A 26,106-nucleotide genomic window follows, 5' to 3' on the forward strand; every position below is an offset into this window, starting at 1 on the left:
TCCAGAGGGAGGTGGGGGCGGTCGGACCAGCCCTGGCGGGGCCTCCTCCGACTCCTCTCAGAGCGGAGGTGGAGGAACCAGAGGAGACGGCGCTAAACGTTACTCCCCGCCACTTTACACACCAGCTCTGCGCTGCCACTTCAAAGACGAGGGTGGTGACGGGGCAGAAGAGGGCTCAACTGGAAATGGAGCAGGGCGATGCAAGTACGCCCTGAGCACGCTACCCAAGAGGCTGTGTTTAGTATGTGGGGATGTGGCCTCCGGTTATCACTATGGTGTGGCGTCATGTGAGGCCTGCAAAGCATTCTTCAAGAGAACCATCCAAGGTGTGTGTTGTGGTGAAATTTAAGTCTTTGTATAGCAGAACAGTTAATGTTTTCCTCTGACTCTGTGATGTAACAAGCTCACGGGTTTTCATCTGGAGTACTTGAATCATGTTAAATATAGAATTTTATTTCTATGGCACGGACCACTATTGACCACCACTTTCTTAGGAATGAATTGGCAAATAATATTTCCTCAATATTTATATTTTTCTACATACCCTGCCGGTATTCTAGTATTCCATTAAAAGCTTTCATTTAACTTTTAAACACAAGAGCACATTTAGTTAAACTAGTTAAAACTATTTTAGATATAGTAAGTAATACAAATATTGAATATTCTTTTATTTTATCATAGTCAATAGGAGGTTTCTCTCATATTTTGAAAATATCTTGTAGTGTTACTCGTGTTGTTGACCTCTGTGAAGTCATTTCATACATTCTATGTACTTATTGGAGAGAAATCGGATTTCTATTACACCTGTGTGAGGGCCGGTATAGCTGGAGTGTAGGACATTAAAATAAACATAAATTGATTAGGTTTAATATAGCTGGTGCCGATCAATTAAAATATCCCTTCATCAGCTCCAGTACCAATCTGGAACAGTTTGGGGCTTCCCCGGTCTCCATAGTGGTGAAAAAGTTTGAGGAAGGCAGGAGTGACTAAGGATCGACACCACATACCGATGGTGTGATTAATATGTCGGTGTATGTAGGGAAACTTAGTGGGTAGGTTAGCTTGTGTGATTGTGATACTGAATAGACTGTATGTTTAAAAGATAAAAGAAATGAAAGAAGGTGGTTTTCATTCATTTCGAATGCTCACTAATATGTGTATTTCTTAATCCTCTCCTTAACTGTAAATTGCTGTATTTTGTTTTTTCCATAAAGGTAACATTGAATACAGCTGTCCAGCGTCAAACGAGTGTGAGATCACCAAAAGGCGCAGAAAGGCTTGTCAGGCATGCCGCTTCACAAAGTGCCTCAAAGTAGGCATGCTGAAAGAGGGTGAGTGTTCATGGTGTGCAGAAGCTCTGTAGCCAGTAGTTGATGTTATATCTTAAGGGTCTTTATTTTAACCCTAAAATATGGTATATTCTGTGTTTTTCCTGCAAAAATCTTAATTATTTCATTTTTCACAATGTAGGAGTTCGTCTTGACAGGGTCAGAGGTGGACGGCAGAAGTACAAAAGACGCCCAGAAGTGGAGAATGCAACATACCAGAGTGCTCCTCTACCACTGACAAAGGAGAGTGAAAAAGGTGGGATTTACATCTTTGCCTTGTCATTAGTTAAGATAACACAGTGTAATATGATTATGATAATCAGTTTGGGCAAATTAGATGAAAAGTGGCTCAATAACACAGCATATTGTTGATCAGCCAGAGCTAAAAGATGTGATGTCAACGTAGCAAACTATAAAGGTGCAATCAGCCCACACATTAACCGTATATGATACTGAGCTCTATTGGGTTTTGCGTTTTGCAGCGAAAGGCATCTCGCTATTGCTATGCAGCACGTTATTGATTGTTTGTGTGCTTGCAAAGTACATGTAACTACAGTAGCTACATTCACAGACAAAGATAAGCTTGGTTGGTAGGTCCCCCCTACGCATGTCTGATTTAAACTTGAGACACTCAAGAGTGTTCCTCTAAAGAAATGCAAACTATATAAACACTAAGTACTCAGAGAATACAAGACATCCATCCATCGTCAACTGCTTATCCTGCGTACAGGGTCGCAGGGACAAGACATACAAAACGCTTCAAAACCATTGGAATTGATTAGAAAATGGCGCCCTCTACTGCCAAAAACTGGTGACGTTTTTTAGTCAGCAATACAAGAGAGGAAATACTGACTTAACTTGGAGCTCTTGATTCACATAAATCTGGCTGAGGAGTTAAGCAAGTTCAAAGCAAAAGCTCTCTCAAAATAAGAATACCTGTCTGATAATACATCAGTTTAAAGCATGTCTAAAGCATGAATATAGTGCAGTATATAGTACAGTTACCACCAGTACAGAGCAGCATGTTGTTAGAAACAAAATTGATGATCTATTAGTTTAGATAAGGAGTTAATATTTTAGTTATCAGTGTGTGTATAATTGTACATTGCACGTTTAGTCTGTGCATCATATTAATCCATTGTTTTGTGTCCATTTTGTGACATAGGTTCCTCCAACATCATTGTGTCCCACCTTCTAGTGGCAGAGCCAGAAAAGTTATTTGCCATGCCTGACCCTCTGCAGCCCGACACAGCCCAGCGCACGCTCACCACCCTTTGTGACCTTGCTGACCGTGAGCTCGTCGTCATCATCGGCTGGGCCAAACACATTCCTGGTAAGAGATTATGAAATAGTGGAGGAGAGGCAGTGATAGCTTGGCAGCAGTGGAAGAGATTAATGAAAGAGTAATGATCCAATCTCACCCACCACGAAGAAACTTGCTGTGTAATGTTTCACTCAGGCCATGACTTCTGGATTTATTTTCACAGAACTAGAATACTGACCATTATAAATGGCCTGTGTGAACCTGATTCTGATGGCTGAACAGCCTAATTGATAGGTGCAACAAAGTGGATAGGTAAAACAAAATGTCTGGAACAAAATATATTAAATTAATTTATTGGTGTGCGTGGTGTGTTAGAAGAGGAGATGCAGTATTTCTAGAAGTTCAGAAGTTCAACTGAGGCGGTGCAGTGCTCGACTGTATTAAAAGCTGTCTCTTCCCCTGCAGGCTTCCTGTCACTGTCCCTAGCAGACCAGATGTCTGTGCTACAGTCAGTGTGGCTGGAGGTGCTGGTGCTGGGTGTAGCGTACCGCTCGCTTGGCTGTGAGGACGAGGTGGTGTTCGCGGAGGATTTTGTCCTTGATGAGGAGATGTCACGTGTTGCTGGACTGACAGAACTAAATGGAGCAATTAGTCAGCTTGCTCGCCGTTTCCGTGCACTAAACGTGGACCGGGAGGAATTTGTCATGCTAAAAGCCATCGCACTAACTAACTCAGGTACTTATACTTGTGTAGTCGAACAGACATTTAGATCAAATCATAGAACTAGCATCAAACTATTAGCATAGAACCAGTGGATCAGTGGTTCATGCTGTAGGTTTTCCTATAACTTGCCCTAATTAGACCAAACTGAAACTGCCAGAAAGTGTTCTCTAGTAGTATTACTCCTGCAGCCTTTTATAGTGGAGTCACCCCACCCCTGCCTGAAGTTATTACATTTTTATGAAATATAACGTTTATGAAGGGCAGTGCTTGGGAAACCCTGCACATAACTAAGTGGAATATGACAAAACCGCCACTCAGGTTCCAGTTTAGTAGATACATTATTAGAAAGTTTATTAGCTCAAACTAATGCAGTCTATTACAATAGGAGTTATCATTTTGCAGGCTGTGGTTTGTGGTGCTACTGATAAATATTGTGTTATACAGAGAGGTGTTTCTCATTCGTACAATACCCTCATTGATGTAATCTCAGCATAATGGAGTGCAGTTCAACAGCACCAGCATTGGTGGCGTTGGTAGCAACAAAAACAGTGGATTAGCTGGAAGCGGTGCAGACGATGTCAGCTGTCCAGTTTTTTAGCTCGATGGGATTATGTGCATGTCAGCAGCCAAAGGCCCATGACAATAGGAGGGGTTTTGTTTTGCCAGCGTTAGGTGCAGTGGATGTTATTTTGTTTTGTTTCAGTTCTTAGTTGATTACTACTGCAAAATAAAAGGGATATTCTTCTAGTCTTTGGCAGACAGATCTACCATTGTAGAAATGAGCATAATAGTTGTGGCAAGTTAATAATTCATAACCTTTTACGTAGACATCTCTTTCACTCAAGATTACTATCAACAGCAGATCATCTAGCACGCCCTGCTTGCAGTACCGATCCACTGTTTGTTTTGTAAACAAAGGCTGCCATTAGTTTCTATATGTTACTAATCAACAGGCTTTCGTTCTGTGGCAAAAGCTGATAAAAAGTAGACACCCTACACAGTGCCTTACCATGTGTTCCCTGCTGTTCTGTCAGACTCTGTATACATCGAGGACATGGAGGCTGTACAGAAGCTGCGGGACCTCCTCCACCAGGCCCTGCTGGAGCTGGAATGTCAGCGGCACCCAGACGACCCCCAGAGGGCAGGACGCCTCCTTTTAACATTGCCTCTCCTCCGACAGACTGCTGGTCGTGCTCTTACCACCTTCTACAGCATTAAGACCCGTGGTGGCGTACCCATGCACAAACTATTCCTGGAGATGCTGGAAGCCATGATGGACTCTCCCTAGAGTGGAAAGCAGCAGAAGTAAAGGGGATGCAGAGAAAGACCCAACAGAGATCCAGTCTTCGAGAGAGGATGAGTGGTTTGTGAGGAATGAAAGATTTTATTACAGAATTAACAATGAGGAAAATGGTCCTTGTCCCCTAGGCTACATGAAGAAAGGAAAAGAATATGAGAAAAGAAAACCTCATGCATTTGTGGTAATCGTGGGAATTGGATTATTTACATTGAGGTGTAACTGCCAAACTCCAGTAAAAGGCTCCAAAAGTGGAAACATTTAACTTGAATGCCAGAAAATTGCTCAGTTTCAACTATTTTCATGGTGTGTTCCATCACAGCATTGATCTGCAGTTGCATAACCACTGAAGAACAATATTTAGGTATCCAAGGACAGACTGCAATCGCGTGGCTTTTGAACTTTTTAAAATAATGCAACATCTAGTCATGAAAGCCATAACTGCATACTCACCGAAAGACTTGAGGGTCCAGTATAGGGTCACATTGACATGCACGCTGGAGTGCTTGTATTTACTATAGTTTAGTGTGCCGTTGTAGGCAAATTCATAGGAATTACTTGCAATATGTTAAAAGCAATATAATGACTCGATTATGGTCTGTTCCATTTAAAATATGGATAAAATGGTGAGACATCTAGTTGTGTGTGTATACCAGTAGTTCTCATTCTCAGGACCCTAAGTGTTGATTTTTTTTTTTCTCTTCATTCTTGCTTCTAGTAGAGACTGGGTCGGGGACACCAGGTGAGTATGATAGAAAAACCAGCGGCACCTTTGGGGTTAAAAACTGGAGTTGAGAACCACTGGCATACATAGTAGGTGCAGGATTCTTTATAAAAGGTTGTGCAATTGATTTGTCCAGGAGAAGTGCATATAAAGATTGTGTGTACTTAATGCTGTACTTGGAAGGTAATGTATTCAGTGTTGTAAATTCTATTGGCACACAAAAAACTAGCTTCCGTACAAGCAAGCGCGTGTGTCTGTGTGCAGTCTAAACGAGTGCGCTACTGTACACTGAGATCAGGGAAGAACACAAGTCTTTGACATTAAAGCCAGTGTGGCAACAACGGTGGTTAGAAAAGAAATGCATATGCCTCATCTGCTTTTTTATACAGTCCTCCTCCACTAGATCTAACCACTATTTTTGACTTAAGCAAAAATAAGAGTCTGACCTATTTGACCCGTTTGATTTCTGGGCTATAATGTCTAACATGAACCCATATGATTGATAGGTGTCTGATGCGTTTTTGCTGCATTTTCTGCAGTAGTGATGAACGTCGCATAAAAGATCTCAATTGTTCCAACATCCCTCCTTTGTGTACGTACAGTTGTTGAACTGTACCTTGCAAGTGCCCGTAATGGGCTCAGGACAACAAGAAATGCAACATCTTCCTTTTGGATGTTGAAACCTTGTTTGACAACATCCTGAAAGTCCTACTCATTGTTCAGCAGGTTTGTATACTTACAGTAGAAATGATCATTATAGTAAGCTTCACATGCAATGCAAAGCTACAGCGTCTGATGATAAAATCAGATCCCTAAAAATAATATTTAGTGGCCGAATGGCCGTGAATCTTTTAGCCATGTACAGTTCCATTTAAATAAACAGAAACATGCAATTTATAGTGAAAGATAATAAAGCCAGCAAATGTCCCCATTACAATTATTTGTGCAGCTTACAGTGTTTTGAAATTTGTAAAGACTTGAAACTAGCTTTTTCATAAATTTTCCTTTTTAGGATTTAAGGGTATTTTATTTACATTGTGACACTGTTGTGGGTTTGGTCTTGAAATGAAGCTTTCCATTCAGGATATTATAAATACTAATTGTTTTTTTTATGTAAGCAGTTGTGTGTTTTCGGAAGCTGATTGTCATTTTAGGGATCAATTTACATGGCTCTATAGATTTAGCGGCACGGTGAGGCTACAGAGGGCTACCTCAGGAGGCAGAGTGAGCAAGACGGCCAAATAACTGTGGAGACAAATGTAATTCTTGATCTTTTGATTTGTCAAATCTGAATATTGGATTTATTGAATGTCTTGCAGTTGCGCAAACCCCTGAGGTCATTTTCTTCTTTGTTTTCCTAACTTTAAGGATTTATATGGCTCATTAATCATGCTTTAAAAGATGCCCCATGGTACAAAGTGTGTCTGTAGGCATTTACGCGATCCAAACTCAAAACACAGCTCAACTTGAACCACACAGATGTTATATTAGCAACAGCTAGCACTGCGGCGCACCGACTGATAATAGCTAAATCTGAGACCCTGATATACTTGTTTTGTTTTCATAGGTTACAGCTGACGTATTCCTATCATATAAAAAGGTTTTTTGGTCTCTTGATTTGTTTACTAATCTAATTTCTCAAATAGTATGATACATATAAATTTGACGCCTGGGCCGAAAGAGAGCTGTCTGAGTCAACATTTACACAAAGGTAGATTTTTCACAAGCATAAAAACACGTTTTAGGTACAGTAGGCTAGATTGAAGGCAGGGTCATTTGCAGTGTTGCTATTAAAATATAGTCATTTGCAGTTTTATTAAATACATGCACATTAATATAAATGAGCAATACAATAAATTACCAAACCTCACACATTTCCTTGTATAGCCAGTGTACATTAAACATTGCCAGTTATAATGAAGAATAGCTACTAAACGTTATATTATTTAGAAGTTCAAATCAATGTTTGTATTTTGAAAGACTATTTAAATGATTAAATTCTATTTTTTACTCAATTTACTGTTGTTTGTTGACACTGCTTTATTTTTGTGTGTGATATTGGCTGTAAATTTCTGTGTTTAGGCTTATTTTTTTTGTTTCATTTAGATAAAACAGTTTGATGTCCTTGTCTAAACATGTCCACATAAAAATCACTGTGAAAAAAGTGAGATCTTCCACTGTCTAACGCAACAGGGAGTGGATTATTGTAGGTGCTTTGTGTTGTGTAATAAATGGACACACCACCACCACATATCATTGGCCTCATCTCTCCCTGTGTATGTGTGTGTACTGTACTTGTGTGAATTAAAGGGGAGGGGGGTAGGCTACTTGAAACTTTGTACTTCATGGTTTATATTTTTGACCATGCATTGCACATATCACATTGATGAGGGACAGTCCTTTAAAGGTTTTGCAAAACTGGACACACTTCACATGCAGTTACTGAGCATAAGAAATCAATATTTAAGAATAAATAGAAATCCATGGATGGTATTTGATTGTATACTAGACCATACTACCATTATAAACAATGTGTCTCCATGTGTTTGTCTTCATTTTTGCAGCTCTGCATCACCTACAACATATGCTGTAGTGCTGCCAGTGTGCTTGAGCTAAGGAAATAGCTAGCAAGGTTTCGCAACTAGCACCAACTTGTTTTTGTTTTTTACATTTCCTTCACTTTCATATAGGATTCCATTATATTTAGTTAATAAATACAGGACTTGGCTAGTTAATGTCTGTATCATCCATCTGCAGCTTTAAAATGAAAAAACAACAACTTTATCTTCAGTCCAAGAATGCATCAATCAATCTCAAATACTACATTAGACATCTGACTTCTTGCTAGCAGATGGCGCAGTAAATAAAGATTTAGCAGGCCCAAATGTGGAAGCTAGATTAAGTCCCAACCATAGACCCAACAGTCAGACTCAATGTGGGACACCACTGTGGTAACGGTGTAGTTAAGTTAGAGTGACAGTTGCGTTAAATCAGGTTAAGGTGCGTCAGAGAGCAGAACCGCAAGAGACGACACACCAAATCCTCCAAACCTGACGCAAGGTTACTGCTTCACGCTAGCTACATAGCGAGCTGCAATGCTGTCCATCACAGCCACAGTCATCAGGAGCACCCCTGTCGTCCAGCGTCTGAGGCTTCTACATTCTTCTCCTATCGTCAAAATGCCAATTCAGGTAAGACCTGCATGAATAGCTAACGCTAGCTGGATGTGCTAACCTCACAATACTTGTGCAAAGAGGTCAAGGTGTCGTTGTATTTGACTGAGCATTAACTACACGGCTGCATCTTTAGCATTTCTCACTAGCGTAGCTCACCGTGCTAACTTCTGTCGAGAAGGATGTCATAATGTGTTTATCTCGACCGTCTCCGTGCTCTCGGTCCCCTACCTGCTTCTTCAACACCTGCACGTGAACGCAGCATAATGCAAACTGTAAATGATTACACTATCTTACACCTGGCTGGTCAAGGTGTCAGATAGTGACAGTAATTTCTATAATACTATATAATACCCTTAAGAGACTAGTATGGTTAACAGTAGACTTTCGTTGCCCTGTGTTTGTTTCCTAGTTTAAAATAGCGTCGGTAAAAAGTATGTGCGTATTATCTTATTCTACTTAACGTTAAGTTAACTTGCAGATAACTTAACTATCTGAGAGCTGCCTGTAATTAACAGCTGCCCGGCGTGGAAATGTTAAAGAGCGTAACATTGTTAAAGTATGGTGTGTGTATATAATTTGGCGCTTGTTGAAAAGGCCTTTGAACGTTCAGTGTGATAAAGTTAAGCTGTTAGTCGTTTACGCTCAATGTCAGGCTTAAATTTGGTAAATGCGTTCGGCCATTTTAACGAGAGACCTACATGTGTAAATGGTGATTTGTCGCCCTCCAGTGGCCACCAGCCCAAGTATGCGCCTATAACGATTAAAAATTTTTGTCCTGCCTAATTGGAGGCTGGTTTATTTTTATTAATCCCTTTAGTTATTAAGTTGAGAAATTGTGGAAATAAAATAAGTTCATTTCATCTTTCATAAGTTTTGTGCGTATCTTACCTATGCATTCAATAACTTTGAACATTGGTCTGCTTTCTACGAAAAGCATCAGAAAGACAGCTTTTCTACAAAACTGATCTCAGCAGCAATGCTGATTTTCATTATAAAAGTACTGTTATCCACAGAGTTAGCAGCATTTAAGAAGTCCAGACCATAAAGCAACGTCTTCAGGAGATATCTGTGTCACTAGCCTGCACTGTACATAGATACTGTGTATGCTGTGAAAGTCTGCTGACGCTTTCAGACCTAAGGAGTCAATAGATATCACCAGTGAGGAATGCAATTTGCCTGCAGGGGCAGACACAAAAATATTGGTAACCTTGGCTTTGGCAATTTGAGAAAGTGAGTTTACCTTCTTGAGCATTGTCTTCTCAATCCCAAACAGGTTGGTGAGCATCTCCCTGCAGTGGAGGTCCAGGAGGGGGAGCCAGGAAACAAGGTGGCTATGGATCAACTCTTCAAGGGGAAGAAGGGAGTCCTCTTCGCTGTACCTGGAGCTTTTACTCCTGGTTGCTCCAAGGTGGAGTCACCACTGTCACCTCTGTTTGCTCTGTCGTGTGCACAATCATCTTTGCATCAGCTGACGTGTTTCTCTTGTTGCTTCCAGACTCACCTCCCAGGTTTTGTGCAGCAGGCTGAAGACTTGAAGAGTAAAGGTATACAAGAGGTCGCTTGCATCTCTGTCAATGATGCATTTGTCATGGCTGCCTGGGGGAAGGAGCATGGAACAGACGGAAAGGTACGGACTACAATCTTTAATGAGAAATTTATGTGACAACCTGCGGCAAGTCAAAATGTGAGATGGAATTTGATCACATATTGCCATCATCTGTATTAATTACACATCTTAGTTGTTAAAGAGTTGTGGACAACTCCTGGCAGACATTTTGTTTGAATAAAGTAAATTGTGAATTCCCATTTGGTGATGATTTGACCAGTAGTTAATCCCAATAGTCTGCTAAACATTATTATAGTGCACTGGGTTGTGTGCACAATAGAGGCATTTTAGAAATAATCAACTAACTGCACACAACCTTTTGGTACCTCTGATAATAAGATGCTAACAGTGGAGGACGATGCAAAGATCTCACTCTTAATATACTGTAAGCTCAATGATATTATCAATTTCCTTAAACCGTAGTTTCTATGTGACCTTGCTTAAGAAGAGAGAGTTTGGTGACACAGCAGACATACTTAGAGATACAGGAAATGCACATGATATTTCAGATATTAACAATGTTGAACTCACTGCTACTTTCCTCTGCAGGTCAGAATGCTGGCTGATCCTACTGGAGCTTTTACAAAGGTAAAACTAAATGTCTGGTGTATATTTCTAAGTTCTATTTAACATGATTGTGTGAACCCATCTTTCTTTTTCTTTCTGCTTCTTAGGCAGTTGACCTGTTACTTGACAGTGATCAAATTGTGCAGGTACTTGGGAACAAGCGATCCAAGAGGTAATGATCCTTTTCACTCTTTCAGTTTTGCAGTAGCAGATTGATCGCATGTTTGTGGTCTTTTCTTCTTCTTCATCGCAGACTGTGTTGGAAATCACTTCCTCTTACTATAATAGTGCACGGTAGTAACTGCCCACCGTTTTCTCATAATGTTTGAATTAGCTAACAATACTGCTATGTAATGTGTTGTATTGTAGAGATGCAAAAATTGCAGACTTGTACGTGTCTGAAATCTTCATTAAGTGAGTCACCTCTTTTTTTGTTTGATTTTAAGAAACAGACACAGATAAATGCCATTGGACTCTCTTCATGGTGCAGAGGTCAATGTTAACATCAGTGTTTCTATAATAAATACTGAGAAAACCACAGACTAGACATGATTTGATTTCATGTTCAGGGTATATTTTCACTTCTTCAATCTATAAAATAGTTGAATCAGAGTCTGGCTTTGGTACATATGAAATTTACAGCTATAAATCAGTGTGTTCTTCATCCTGTGTTTCAGATATGCTATGTTGGTGGAAGATGGAATTGTGAAGAAGATCAATGTGGAGCCTGATGGCACCGGGCTGACCTGCAGCTTGGCTTCCAATGTTCTGTCTGATCTGTAGGCTTATTTAGAGCTTATTAAACCACACTGCAAATGCTGAGTTACTGTAAAAGATGCACTAACAAAACCCAGTACCTTCCTGTTCTTCCTTTTCCCAAAGACGGGTGCAAATGTCACATGTCAAAAACAGAGCCGGAAGGTAAATAATGCGCACAATTTTGACATGAATGGCAACCCAAAGGAACTTCATCATCCACTGTTGCTGGTTAGTAAATAAAATTCACGCTGAAAGCAATAATCACTGTTTTCCCTTACACACTTAGTTATTGTTGTTAGTGTGTGTGTGTGTGTGTGTGTGTGTGTGTGTGTGTGTTATATAATGAACGACGAAAGGACAAAATGCCCAGTACCATAATGTTTTTATGTTTACAGTACTTTGTCCTTCTTTGAGAGCACACACGCAGTGAGACGCAGATCTGTGCACGCTTCAATTTAAGTCCATAAAAATTCAAACATGCTCAACTCTTCTCCAGTACACCATGCTTCATTCACCATCGATGTTTCCAGTTTCTCTATATAATAAGAAATATATGATAACACATTGATCTGTTTGGTCTATATATCACCATGTATAGAAAACTTTACAGTCTCCTTCAAACAACAAAATCTCATTATCCTTAGTTCATGTCAAAACTTACATTACAATCAACTTTTTGCATCATGCCCTAACAAATACATTTTAAAAGAAAAAATTTAATCCATCTACAGGGGGAAAGTATTAATATCAATTTCTCAATATAAGTTAATCAATTATGTATTCTTTCAAACATTTATCTAAATTACTGGATCACTTCCATCACAAAGGGGTCATCATTGGCCATCTGAAAAAGGACTGACCTGGGGCAGACAAGCACATTGTATGAACTATATCCTTCACACCCATGCAAAGTGAAATGTGGAGAAGCATAATGCTTTATTTATTGATACAAACTATACCACTGACACTATATCAGTGTCACCACATAACAAGGTCCTCTGAAGGTAGGCACCACACATATACTGAAATGTTCATTGAGTCATTTACAAATTTGATGTATTTAACTTCTGAAGGCTATAAACCAATCTTTGATACTTTTGATGTTCAATAGAAAAAAGCTAAGACTTAAGATAATGGTTTTCATGTAAATCAGATCTCATTTGATAGTTGTGTGGCCAGGAAAGATATACAAAAAAGTATGCCCCTGAAAATGATTTTCACACATAACCATGCAAAATTGGGGTTCTTATGAGACCATGATATAGATACTGAGCTTCCAAAAATGGAAAGTGTGGGTTGAAGGCTGTTACTCAGCTTTAGCTACTGTATATGTAAATCCAAAGAATTTATTTATTTAAAATCAAGGGCATATATTTAAATCCTTAACATCCCAGCCAGCCTGGACCCTAACCAGTCCAGAGCCAACAGATCTCCACTGCCCTCCACTTCGCTCACTGTTGTGTTTATGATACCATCATCACATCATCAGCTGGATAAACAAACAACGATGAGATGTTATATTGGGAGGAAATTAACAATCTTGGGTGGTGCACAGAAACCAACCGACTGCACTATGACTTGCATATTACACTGATATTGCTCAAACAGAATTAAATATGTGTGTATATGTGTATATATAGTACTTTATATGCCTATACCATCCTTGTAAATTTAGTGTGTATTTCTGTCTTCGGTGCTACTTTTATATACTTTGTTCTATTTTATTGTTGCACTGTATTGTAATTTGAAATATTTTAATATTTGTTCCTACATTTTCTGTCATTACCTCAATCAATGCATCCATGAATAGAAGTCACTGTTCAAACGGGTGACCTGTTTATCCTGCGAGTCCACAATCAGGGGAAACCACCCCATGACGTACAGTCTTTGGGCGTAACGGCGCACGAGCAGACGCATTGTAAGGGCAGTAGCAAGAAGAGTAGCCTAATTTAAAATGCAAAGAGAAATAGTTGGGGAAGATTTTTTGAAACACTGGGCCCCGAAACCCCCCTAAGACACTTTTGGTCAGCTGTTCGTAGAATGTCAGGTCTTTATAAGAGGAAACCAATTCCGGTTTTACAGAAAGGTGGGGTGGAAGCTATAACCAACAGAGACAAAGCTGACATGTTTGTTGAGGTTTTTCAATCAGTGCGTAGTTATAGAAATTTAGGAATAGAGAGTAGTGTGAAAAGGACTCATCTGTTGTCAGTTAATCAGTGGAAGCTGATTAGCGAGCTGAGCTCAGCGGCAAAGTCTGCATTTTTATTATATTTGGCTACAAGAGAAAGGTACCTGATTTTGGATTATATATGTATGGTTCCCCCCTAGAGACAGTAAAAGATTTCAAATTTTGGCGTGTTTGGTTTGAAGAACAAATGACTCTGTTAATGTTGGGAACATTTTGTCAGAATGTGATAAGGTGTTAAGCATCATGAGAAGTCTGGGGGGATGTGACTGGAGGGCGGAGAGGGGATCCATGCATTTAGTATATCTGGCAACGATGAGAGCTTTAATTGATTATGGTTGCTTTGTTCATGACTGCTGCCCAGTTGGTGCCAAGGAAGTTACTCTGCAGGCTATATGCACTGAGACTCTGTTGTGGAGCTTTCAGGACATCTCCAATGCCTGCTCTGCTCATTGAAATGGTTGAAATGCCCTTATGTTTAAGGCGCATTAAGTTGGGACTGCAGATGGGTAAAATTGAGTGCATCTAGTTTAGCACTCCCAGCTATGACAAGAGAATTGAGAAAGAAAACACAGCACTCTACACAATTCGACTACCTATTCCTTATTTGTTAATAAAAGAACTAATATTGATTTAACTTATTTACTTTTTAAGAATAGAATAAACATGTGATTGCTTTGAAATTTAAACAATATCTGAACAGTGGTATGGGATCATACCTGAAAATTTTATATCTGGTGCCAGGGAACTAGAGAGTGGGAGAGCAGGTTTTGGGGTGTATATAGCTCAAGTGGACCTTAGGATCAGAGAATTACAAACGGAAGTTCTGTCATTACAACAGAGCTACTGGCAATTCTTTGGGCTCTGTGGTGGATTGAGGACGTGAAAATAAGTGAAGCCTTAATCTGCTCTGACTGTGCAGCTTCCCTGATGGCCTTGAAAGGAGGTAAAGCAAAAGCCCGTCCTGATATCATAAATGAAATTCTAGTTGTATTATTTAGAATTAGAGAGATTGGTGGCAATGTTCTGCTGAGTTCCTGGCCATGCTGCAGTTGAAGGAAATGAAATAGCAGACTGTATAGCAAAATCAAGCCTAAAGTTAGAGAGATATAAATATTATTGGGAAGAGTGGGACTAAAAAAAAAATTAAACAGGGTGTTGACAGAAAATGGCAAATATTATGGGAAAATGAGACCATGGGGAGACATTATTACTCTTTACAATCTCAGATTAAAAAACAGTCATCATTATGGACCCAGAAAAGATTTTGTTAAAATCTGTAGGTTGAGACTTGGGCATTGTGGGTTGAATCAGTCTTTATATATTATAGGAAAGCTTCCTAATGGGCTTTGTGAGTGTGGAATCTTCGATACAGTTAAACATGTTTTCCTGAAATGTAGCAAATATAGAAAGGAGCATCTTATAATAGAGATTATCAGATTTGGGAGTTTGGTTATTTAGTTAAATCTATATCAGGTCAAAATGAGAACCACCCCATGATTGTTTAAGTAGTAGCCTATTACAGTCGTTAGACGATGCAAGGTTATATATGAAAATTTGATGCAATAATAGTTATAGTTGACTTCCTGGGGGGGCAGTAATACTCCTAGAAGCGTCTACACTGCCGTAAATCCATTTGAAGAAGAAGAAGACAAAGAAGCAGGCGCGTTGCATTGTGGTCGCTGGGGCGCCAGGACAGAAACAGAAGCTACGGTGATATTCAGCCTGGACAGGACATTAACGGGTAAGTTAATACTCCATAGTTTATTAGCCATAATTATTGTGTGGCTGCCATTTGCTATGTCGGAAGAAAATACAGTAGCGTGAGACAGCAGCAAGCGGTAAAGTTAGAGTAACTAGCTAGCTACCGAAGCTACGTAGCTTTATGTTACATTGAAGGCGCCTAAAGTCTGAGCTACTAACGTTAACTTACTCTCTAGCTTCACAGCTATAACTTTGATGACTGTGGTACCGCGGAGATCGTTTAAGGCTCTGGTAGTATTTATAAAAAGCGACCAGACTCTGCTAATATACTACAGTTGCGATTTGTAGGGAAAGAGACGCAATCTGAAGCTAGTGAACGTTTAACTCGCTGTGCTAAAGTTGTTAGCGCTCCAGTGTATTGCGCGCGCAATTCAGCACTGGATTGTATTGTTGCTAGTTAGTAAAATTGTTTTAATTAATGTAAACAAATGCATGGTGAACCAGTCCAGGCAAACATAACTTAAATAATTAGGTTGTTATTAGTGAAGCCTTTTGCAGTGTCGCTCGTGCGCTGTTGTCAAGCTCAGTGTCTAACGACGCTGAAGTAAGTTAGCCTCTGATTCAGCAGTTATGGGGAAACTTGGTGAGCGACCGATCCTCCGTTGCACATCGTACTGTTGTGAAAGGAGTGTTAGGCAAAGCCATAACGCTTTTTTCCCGCATGTAAGTTAGACTACATTAGATCAGGTCCAGAGCCAAAACCACTATGCTCAGAGATGTCAAATCTGGACTAGATTATCCCGGAGAGGTTTCTTTAAAATTGTCTCAGATTTGTGAAAGCTGCGACTTCAGCGTTGTTAAGCAACGGGCCATTGATACCACTGAACAATAACTTTACACCATCAGTGTGAACCACACATAGACTTTACTTGAGCTACTCATTTTAACATTTTGCAGTGAAATGCAGAGTTGCTATCTGTTACGTTACAAGAAGCAGACACAGTGGGCATTTTACAAGCACATTGAACACACTAGTGCAGATGCCATTCTTAGCTGCCACAGTCTGTTTCGTTTTCATAGGATACATCATTAACACGCCTCCTCCACATACGGTGCATCTGCTGCTGGGAATGTAATCGTGGGCAGAAAAATCCAGAAGACCAGTTCTGTGTCTTTTAGGCAACTTCATAAAACATACCAAGAAAAGGCAATTGACCAGATACATGCAGGGAGAGGGAGGGAGATTTAAAAAAAAAAATTAACACACACAAACGTATTTACTTTTTTATTTATTTGCTGAACCATATAAATTGAATTCACAACACACACATGCTTTACTGTTGTATGTATGTATTTTTTTATTTATCTTTAAAAAAAATTTTTATTTTATTTTAACACGACAAACACACACTTTTACTGTTTTATTTAATGAACTGTATGGAATGATGATCTTTTGTCTTACATTTTAAGCTTTGGCAATATGGTTGTTTGACATTCATGCCAATAAAGCTGTCTTGTACCACTTTGTAGTCCTCTAGTTTTGTTACAATAAAACTGGTCAATGCTCCTAAACTGATAACAGATAAGGCGTCTGTAGTGAAGTGAAAATGGCCTTCGAACAGACCTGGCAGACAATCATCAGGGAAGATACAGTGTCCTCTGATGTCTGTTGGTTGCAGACTTTTTTGAAACCAAATATTAAACAAGGTGATTTAGTTTAAGTTAAGCTTTCCAATTACTGTGTACAAAACGGCTAAAATTACTACACAGATCATCTGACGTGGACAAAAATACTTTCAACTCAAAGTGGAGAGTCAAAAGTTCAGCCCTCTAGTCTGTCTTGAAAATAATTGCACACAAATAATGAAGACAAAATGATTTGACATGTAAATGATTGGTTTGCATATCCCTGAATTTTACAATGTTTTAATTTCCTCTGTGGTCCTTATGTTACAGTTCAGTAGTTGGTGATCAGTGACCACACACAAAGCGGCCATGTCGTCGACATCCCAAAAACATAAAGATTTTGTGGCCGAACCCATGGGCGAGAAGTCTGTGATGGCTCTTGCAGGCATTGGAGAGGTCCTTGGAAGAAGACTGGAGGAGAAAGGTTTTGACAAGGTGATGTACTCGTGTATGCAGTTTTACATTTTTAAGTGAACATCGGCTACTTGACAACATGGTCGTTGATATGGGAAAACACTTGCACTCCTGTCTTAATTTGTTTTTTTGTTGTGTGTTCATCTTCAACTCCACAGGCGTACGTTGTCCTCGGGCAGTTTCTAGTGCTAAAGAAAGACGAGGAACTTTTCCGGGACTGGCTGAAGGACACTTGCAGCGCAAATACCAAACAACAAGGTGACTGCTATGGCTGTCTTAAAGAATGGTGTGACGCCTTCCTATAAAGCATTCAGTCATTGTTTTCTACTTCTGAAGTCCAATCTGTACATTACCTCTTCAGTGATCTTGATTCAATTTGGCTACACCATATGATGAACTGACATTGTACACATGAATGAGTTTTTTTAACTTGTTTTTAATTGTTTTGAATGTTTTGAGCCCAAAATAGAATTCACACACGCCCTCGTCATGTCAGTCTAAATAGTTGCCAACTCTTTCTCTCTTTTAAATTGTTGGTAAACTAGTAGGATGGCTGGGTAATCCTTCTGCCTGTAACATCTGCTCACTGTCAGTAGCCTTTTTTACTGTGGACATTTTGACTTGACCTAGTAGTAAAAGAATACTTGTTCCTAATAACATTAATGATGGCTCTTTGCTATATAGGTTTTGCAGAAAGTTGTCACTGTGCCTCCCAACACATCAGCCGGGCTTTGACACAGGGACACGTACATGTAATGCAGTCTTGTTTTAGTATGCCTGTGTTTAACAAGTCAAAATGTCTATAGAGAAGGTTTAGACTGTCTATTTTCCAGTTTTAAGAAGAAAACTGCTCATGGTCGTAATATTCAGATTGACCTAGATCATTGCAATGCTGCATATACTTTCTGTTGAGGTTTGAATTTTAAATGTTTGATTCATCCATTGTTGGTCATGTACTGATATTTTACCTTTTTATAAGCTAAACATGACTAGTTTGTTCTATGTTTAAACCTTCTAACACCAAAAAATTGTATGTTTCAAGTCAGCGCTAGTTTTCCAGACTAATATTTGTACCCACATTCAACTCTTGGGCTTCTTCGCCTGTTGTTTTTTAAAAGTCATGGGAAAGTTGATGGAAGCTGTACTTGTTTTTTGTTTTGTTTTGTTAAATACCACAGCCTATCACAGTTTAGTATCATGTACGTCCACCAACAATATTTAAAGAATTTCTTGAAGAGGTGGATTGTCGGTTTTGAAGTGGCTTGCAGAGGATGTAACTGATTTTTATGTGACACACAAAAACATAACCTCAAAACTAATGTGACACTGGTCTTAGCAGAGCGCTTTTTTTAAATTACAAAACTTAACTTTTGAACCTGCAAATAAACAAGCGGCACAGCCAGACCCCCACATCTGGTCTGTTCAAAGCAGTTTGAACCTGAAGATGGAAAATGTATATAAATAAAGAACAAACTCAAACACTGTCAAACACGTGTCGGTCTATTGCTGATGAGTGGGCTGCAGCCTTTACAGTAAAAAAAAATGTGTCTACTAGATTAGCCAGACAATGCTTAGATTAATATGACTTGGCCTTTGTGCTTAAAAGGCTCCCATGATGTAAAGTTTCTTTTTGATTAAACTGAGTTATAAGGCAACCATCTAAAAAAAAAAACAATAACCAATGATGCAGTAAATCCATCAGCGCCCTGTTCATTAACATTTAAGAGTATTTGATATGCTGTACTTGTACGATGGAATGTATTTGAAGCTTCAGTAGAAGTTCATATCATCAAATCATAAACCCAACAAGAGTGAGCCAAAGCCCATCCAGTCTATTACCTGACTTTGTCTTTTACGTCTATACAGGAAAAATTAAATCACTGATCTTAAGTATCCACTTGCTTTAGATGAAGCTGTGCCACCTACAGTGTATATTTTTGTAACACCAACAACTGTTGTTTAGGTTAGGTCTTGGCTGAGCTTGATATTAACGTTGACTTTCTTTCTAAACATGAGATGCCTTTAATGCGTGCTAGATTTAATATTTTATTTAGTTAGACAAACTATAAAATGTGCAGTAGTGCATGTCCAGGCGGTGTCATGTAATCTTCCACACATCACCAGCTGTTTGAAGATGTGCTTTTTGTCGGCTGATGCTTTGTCATTTGACTGTAAAAACCCTTCAGTTTTTATATTGCTGTGTATTATAAAAATAAAAGGTAAAGTACCAGATTTGGACATGCATGGTTCTGTTTTTTACACGTTCATTAAAGATTCTTTTTAAATCAAATAAAATCACAAATCAGGGAAACCCTTTTGATAACAGGAGGTTTTTATTCCACGGTTACTTTTTTTTGCCAAAGCTCCAAATTTGACATTTGCAAGACATTGAAATGCACTGATTCATTTTTTATTAAATGGCCCAGAGCAGGGGTTTCCAAAATTTTCACCATGTGGAAGATGCCATGGAGCTCAGGTGATGTGATCGTGTCTGAGGGAACTCTAAATAAGAACAGTTTTCTCTGTTTTGAGAATATGATTTAACAGCACTAAACCATGGCCTGTACAGTAGATGACGAACCTTGGAGGAAGTGGCACCTTTTTAACTGAAATAGGAATTCCCGAGTCATTCACATCTGTGTTCATTTCACATGAGTGTGTAGATGGCGTTCCTTGATTTCCTGGAAACCCCCTCTGCTCTGGAGAACCTCTCAGACCTGATTGGTTAAACTGACGATGCACACCTGTCTTTAAAAGTACATTATAACTGCTGTGTTTATCTTTTTGCTTTTAAGAAAGAGAAATACTTTCACGTGACAGACTCACAATAATCGATTAGCTGATTCTGCTTTTAATGGCTTAGATCACATATTGAACGTCCATAACCCCTGGAATGTTTTTTTTGGGTCTGTGTGCTATTGAAATATAAAATCTTGATTTGACGGCGATCAGATGCTCAGAATTGTTGCTTAAGTTTCACAGTAGCACCTATGCGCGCGCTCACACACACACACACACGTCCACATCCACACTACAGCAACAGTATAGAAATGAGCTAAATACGAAAATCTTAATAAAACCTTGAAATAAATTGATCCATTGATGAAAACTCACTCATAAACAGCTGTTGTCGTTGGTAGACACAAGTAACTGCCAAAGCAGAGGAAACATCGAGGTGAATGAAGGATACAAAATATATTGACGGGAGATGGGATGCAGCTCTAAAGGGCAATCTAAAATGTTGACTGAGAAAACATTCTGTGTGACGATTTAAAGCATTTCTAATCCGAAGAAGGTATTACCTCCACCTATCACCAAATGGAAACGGCGTCAGTTATGGGAGATGGCATACTTACCTAACATAGGCTTTGTCTTTTTGGACAATTTATATGGGGAGGACTAACAGCGCTGACCTATCAGAGCAGCGTCCGAGACATGTAGCACCACCATAATCCAACGACCTAATGTGGGAATTTAGCCTCCCAGTTCAAAGTGGCAGGTGTTCCTGTGACTGGTGGAGCCTGTGAAGACACTTGATGCTCAGTGTTTCCTTTTTGGCAGTTACCTGTAATATATATGAGCATGAAATGTCCATGTTTTCAACCAGATGGTAGCAGTGTTTGGACATCTAGTGTTGATTTTGATAGTGATAACTCTTGACTACTGATTGATTGAATGTTACGGTTTTGTTTTAAATTCCTTCCTTCCTCATCTTAACACTGAGTCATACGTTAGCAGTTAAAGACTTTAGTTCTAGACATTTTGGGGTTGATTATGCACTGTACATCGGCAGCGTTAATGCAAGGTTACTATAGTACATGGGTGTCTTATTTAGATTGGAAGTACATGTACACGCTGTATACACATGTACATATTGTACAGTTGTACTTTTAATCACAACAATCCCTGATTGGTCTCAAAGCAAAGCGCAGAAGAATTTCTTCTCCCTGAAGGGGTTCTCTGAGGTGGGCACGGGGCTGATCAGGGGGTCGTCGCAGGAGTGAGCGTCGCAGTACGCCATCAGGTCTGCCGCTGCCTTTGAAACCTGGAGGTGATAGACAGATTTAGGGCGGAGCTCATGAGCAAGATTACATTACACTGTTTTCAACCACTTGTTCATTACACACATAAAGTGAAAGTAAAAGTTTGTCCTTTGATTTCAATAATCAATCAGTCTCATTAATCTATCAAGTCTCCTGTCAGAGGCCGTGGTTCATTTAGAGACCAGAAGAAGTTAAAGCCCTCCACTCTTTCCCCCATTTAAATGAGGACGATTATTCATAGAGATTTCTTTAGAGATAGAGGTTCTTTGGAAATTACATAATGCATTGTTAATACTGTTTAATGTTTGTTTTTCATGTCTACTTTCTAAGGTGTTGTAAAGTTGTTCATTTAACTCCAGAATATAAGCAAACAGTGTATACAGGGTCATACAGATACACTCATCAAGATCATTGTATTGTCTTAGAACTCTGGTAGGGATGGGTATATATATTGTGTGTAGTCGTAATGATATTTCATATATATATAATATTCTCCATTTACAAGCTCTCAGCAGATCATTTTAGCGTCTCTGACACAGCTCACATTTGGCTAAAGAAGACTCGATATAAACAATATACATCAGTCAAAACCTAGAAGTGACTTGCATCAAATGTTCCTTGCTCTTCCAAAGCTGGAAAAAATTGAAAAAATTAATTTTAAGAATTTTGAATGTGTCTGGGCAGCAAATGCAAATGAGTTTAGTATATCGCTATAAATAATACTAACAGGAATATGGCAGCGAACACAGGAGTAATACAACATGAGCCCAAAAAATAGAGGATGAAACAATACAGAATCAATAACCTTAGAAAAACGTATGGGAATCAGGACATAAATATTTTGATTAACAATTTATTGTTTTTATTGCTTTATTAAATGTGGAGTTTTGTATGAAATGTGTGAATATAAAAATAGAATCTAATCTATCCAAATTCATTTAGTCCTAGAATACGTCTAAATGTTCTTTATGGATTTAAAAGGATTTAAATGTTCACGTCAAATAGCTAAATGTGTATCCACTAGGACGCACTGCTTCTTCACTGCAGATGCTTTGCAAAAAAGAGACTTCATCGTTGTGAAATCTTGCTATAAAGTTGTGCTTTCTCAGAGGTGAGAGCAGCTAAAATCTGTCTCTAAAGCATGATATTATCAGTGTTACACAAAAGGTTGTCCCCTACTTGATTTTTACACTGATGGATTGTTCTTTTTAAAGAGGCAAGGTGCCTCTGCAAGGTGTTTTTGATGTCATTGGGAACATGACAGAAGCCAACACCATTTGGAAACTCTCCAATAGGAAGCATTGACTTAAAGTGCATTTGAGAAGGTCACTGGCGCTTCTCTTCACCTGTTTGTCAAAATTCTTCAGTGCTGCCCTTTATATGTATGAAACAGGATCAATTACAAAACCTAACTAATCTGAGGGCAGGCTTTTTTTGTGCAGCAGTATTTAATACCAATGTTTTGCCATGACTCATGATTTGTATGGACATGTCCTTGACCTACTGCGACAGTGTAATATCTGGACTTCTAAATATCTAAAAAAGCAGGATTTTCTTTATCTTTTTATAAAGTCAAATTAAGATTAAAAAAAATATTATTCAGGATTGACAATGCTGTTTAATCAACTGTGTCGTTTTACTCGTCACTTCTATTCCTGCCGTTAGTGTGTTTTAACTCATTACACATTACACATGTTACAGCCTGTCTTACCTTTATCCTGCAGAAACTAGCCTCTATCTTCAGTTGTTCCACCAGCTTCCTGGCTTGACCGACACTCATGGTGCTGTTCACTGGGGTGTCTCCTTTCATCCTAGCCACAAACACAGCAACAATTAGGCTTCGTGGATTTCATTTGGATGGAAAAACATTCTGTAAAATTGTTGATCCAGTAATCCTACAAACACAGTACTTGTCTTTGACTAAATGTATTTCGAAAATAGGCTGCAATAAGTTGAAATTTCTTGTTCACACAGCTAGGTTTATTGATAGCAAAATTAGCTTTTTGGTACCCCATTCTATGTGGCTGATCAAATTTAACTATATGTGTGAACTAAGAGTTTTAAGACGCTTACGTTATATAGCACTAATATGTAATATATGATAAAAAAACTACGCTCAAGTTATAGTATTTATTGCTTTAAAAAAAATTTTTTTTTGCAGCTTTGGTTGCAAAGCAAGCATGAAACCAATCAGTGTAAGTGTAAATATCAATTAATATTGTGTTGTAGAAGTGGCACATCTGCTACATTATGTCATCTTTCATGGTAATATAACTGTGATAACAAAAGCATCCAGTATATATTTTATCAAATGCAAACGAAAGCATATAAACTGGGCCAACTGGTCAGATTTATTCACCGTGGCCCACAGATTCTCCCACTACGAGCAAGAAATATCAAATTCAGAATGAAATAAGCACTGCAGCCATACAGACATTCATGAAACGATGAATAAATATGCATATGAATCAATTGTAACACAGATGGAAAAGGAATCAAGAAGGATGGATTGTCAACAGGGGGAAAAAGCAGAGCAGCAAAGCAGCGAATCTATTAGAACCATTCTGGACCTTTCCCCATTGTCTTTTCCCTTCTCCCTGCATCCACCCCCTTTTCTCCTTACCCGTATTATATTCCTCTTCAGGTGCAATCTTCCCCCCTCTTCTCTCTCCTTTTTTTCTTTCTTTATCTGCCTCTCTGTGTCCCTCTGTCAGCTTACGTTAGGTGGTATCAGTGTAGCTGGACCCCACCCCTCACAGACAACAGCCTGTATGGTACCCTGCTCTGTACAGTCCAGTGCACTGCAATTCTGCCACAATGAGCACTAGATTTGTGGTGGATGGATGGGATCAACCCCTCTGCAGTGAATGGTACTTGCCAGACAGAGGGAGGGGGAAGCCATTGGTGAAGATTTTCTGATGAGGGGTGGATTGTACCATATCTGTGCCTAGGTAATTGGGGCCAACTGGAATGTCTCAGGTTTCGATCTCTGACATGGAGTATGATGGTCTATGTGGTGTGTGTTTTTTTTTTTTAGTGTTAAAAGGTTATAAACAGCTTGGGATGTGAACTCTAGAGGTATGAATCATTATGCGCCTCTGTGCCTTTTGTGATGCCCACCCTCTCCTCTGTTGCCATGGGGACTGCTGCAGTCTGGTTAAGTGGTTTACATCACCGTTTAATGGTCAAATTTCTGCTGATATTTAAATGTGGCTGTTTGTGTGCTACACTTGACATTTCATGTTTCTTTATAAAATAAAGAAACATGAAATGTCAGGGAGGGGAAAGCAGACTATCAATAGGCCTAATTGTTTCTATCCTGGCTCTTGCTCTCAGACCAAAGACCCTGTGGAGGAAAGAGCTCCATTAGCACCACGCCTATAGCAGCTGTTTCTACGTCCTACCGCTATTTGAGAGAACAGCAACCTTTGTGTGCATGTAACGTTTAAATAAACCGTGTTTTACAAAAGTGCATTGCAGTAAATCGGATGCAATCTTCAGCGTCGTGGATTTTTCAGAGGATACTCGAGCAGACAGGCTGGCAACCGGCAACTGTCTCGAAACCTGACCGACGCCATATTTGCTAAGCTAGTATCTCCTGGGCTGTAATGGCGCGTTGATTTTGTCCCTCACTTCTGTTTTTCGGCGGTGTGCAATCTTGTTGTGTTACTGTCTCTTGTACCGATGAGGCAGTTTCGCGTTCTTGCTAATTTGTCCGTCGTGCTTGCGGTCGTGAAAGCCTCACTAGCTCGCTAGGGGAAGTCACATATAATGCGATACTAAATAAAATGTTTGAATGTACAGTTGTGGCTTTGTGTTTGCTGGAGAGTTTTACTGAGCACTTTGTATACACTGAAAGCAACATCTGTTGTTGTTTTCTTTTTTGTTTTTGTGAAATTTGACATTATCCTAGAGTTAAATAACAAGAAGAATTTACTAAACGCATGACTAGGTGTTAACAAATGTAGACTATAGGCCCACGGATAGCCGTTATTTGCTTAATTCATTTCTTTATGCCTCTTTTCTTTTGAATATCTCTAATGCTGGCTATAGCTGATCTCACCACAGCTGACCAGTTCTTGTTTGTAATGTCCAGTAATATAACTCCTAAGAATTTAACAAGAATATGTAAAAAAAAAAAAAAGTCTAAAGAGAGAAGAGAGAGTAAAGGAAAAACATGCATTTTATTTTTGCATGTTAGAAGGGCTAATGAAGGGACTTTCTTCTGGGAAATTGTATTGTTATATAAAAACTTTCCCAGTCTTGTGTAAACATCAGAGAGCAAAAAAAATTACTCTTTATTTGATCTCAGTATTTTGCTTTTTATTGAATGAATGACTGATTTTAGTCTTGATTTCCCTGTCAGGGATTGCAGATGAACTTCATGTGGACAGAGTAAACAGGAGTATGTTTGGATTTATAAGCTGCAGCTGCAGTTTAGGGACTCCATCTGCTGGATGATGCTGGCAGGTTTGACTGCGTAACTGATTTATAAACCAGCCTGTTGATACAGTATGTGAACCCCTGGCCTTTTTTTGAAGTAAACAGTCAAATCAAATGATCCAAATTCTAATTATAAATTAGTTTACAGTTACAGTAGACAGTAATACATTAAGGAAGGTAATCATGT

General features: G+C 39.1%; 4 protein-coding genes across 4 annotated transcripts; 3 read left to right on the forward strand and 1 right to left on the reverse strand.

Moving 5' to 3' along the window:
- esrra (estrogen-related receptor alpha) lies at window positions 1-7,589 on the forward strand (the record flags this gene model as incomplete). The annotated part of the gene is given in 6 exon segments (XM_038709551.1): window positions 1-326; window positions 1,215-1,331; window positions 1,471-1,584; window positions 2,494-2,661; window positions 3,058-3,327; window positions 4,350-7,589. Coding segments are annotated over 6 exon segments (1,249 nt in total), but the record flags the coding sequence as incomplete, so codon positions are not given.
- A 594-nt stretch (window positions 7,590-8,183) lies between these two features.
- prdx5 (peroxiredoxin 5) lies at window positions 8,184-11,705 on the forward strand. The gene is made up of 6 exons (XM_038709553.1): window positions 8,184-8,527; window positions 9,786-9,920; window positions 10,008-10,139; window positions 10,668-10,706; window positions 10,793-10,857; window positions 11,363-11,705. The coding sequence occupies exons 1-6, from the start codon at window positions 8,432-8,434 to the stop codon at window positions 11,466-11,468; spliced, it is 573 nt and encodes a 190-aa protein (XP_038565481.1). The 5' UTR covers window positions 8,184-8,431; the 3' UTR covers window positions 11,469-11,705.
- Window positions 11,706-15,246: 3,541 nt separating this feature from the next.
- banf1 (BAF nuclear assembly factor 1) lies at window positions 15,247-19,665 on the forward strand. Its single transcript, XM_038709554.1, has 3 exons — window positions 15,247-15,373; window positions 17,290-17,454; window positions 17,592-19,665. The coding sequence occupies exons 2-3, from the start codon at window positions 17,329-17,331 to the stop codon at window positions 17,736-17,738; spliced, it is 273 nt and encodes a 90-aa protein (XP_038565482.1). The 5' UTR covers window positions 15,247-15,373; window positions 17,290-17,328; the 3' UTR covers window positions 17,739-19,665.
- A 79-nt stretch (window positions 19,666-19,744) lies between these two features.
- gng3 (guanine nucleotide binding protein (G protein), gamma 3) lies at window positions 19,745-24,427 on the reverse strand. Its single transcript, XM_038709555.1, has 3 exons — window positions 24,100-24,427; window positions 23,188-23,287; window positions 19,745-21,478 (listed from the first exon to the last, which is right to left on the reverse strand). The coding sequence occupies exons 2-3, from the start codon at window positions 23,284-23,286 to the stop codon at window positions 21,350-21,352; spliced, it is 228 nt and encodes a 75-aa protein (XP_038565483.1). The 5' UTR covers window position 23,287; window positions 24,100-24,427; the 3' UTR covers window positions 19,745-21,349.
- Between the last annotated feature and the right edge of the window lie 1,679 nt (window positions 24,428-26,106).

This window comes from Micropterus salmoides, unplaced genomic scaffold, assembly GCF_014851395.1.
Source record: "Micropterus salmoides isolate LMB-PRFRI ecotype aquatic unplaced genomic scaffold, ASM1485139v1 Ms_hic_scaffold_9, whole genome shotgun sequence".
Taxonomy (NCBI): domain Eukaryota; kingdom Metazoa; phylum Chordata; class Actinopteri; order Centrarchiformes; family Centrarchidae; genus Micropterus; species Micropterus salmoides.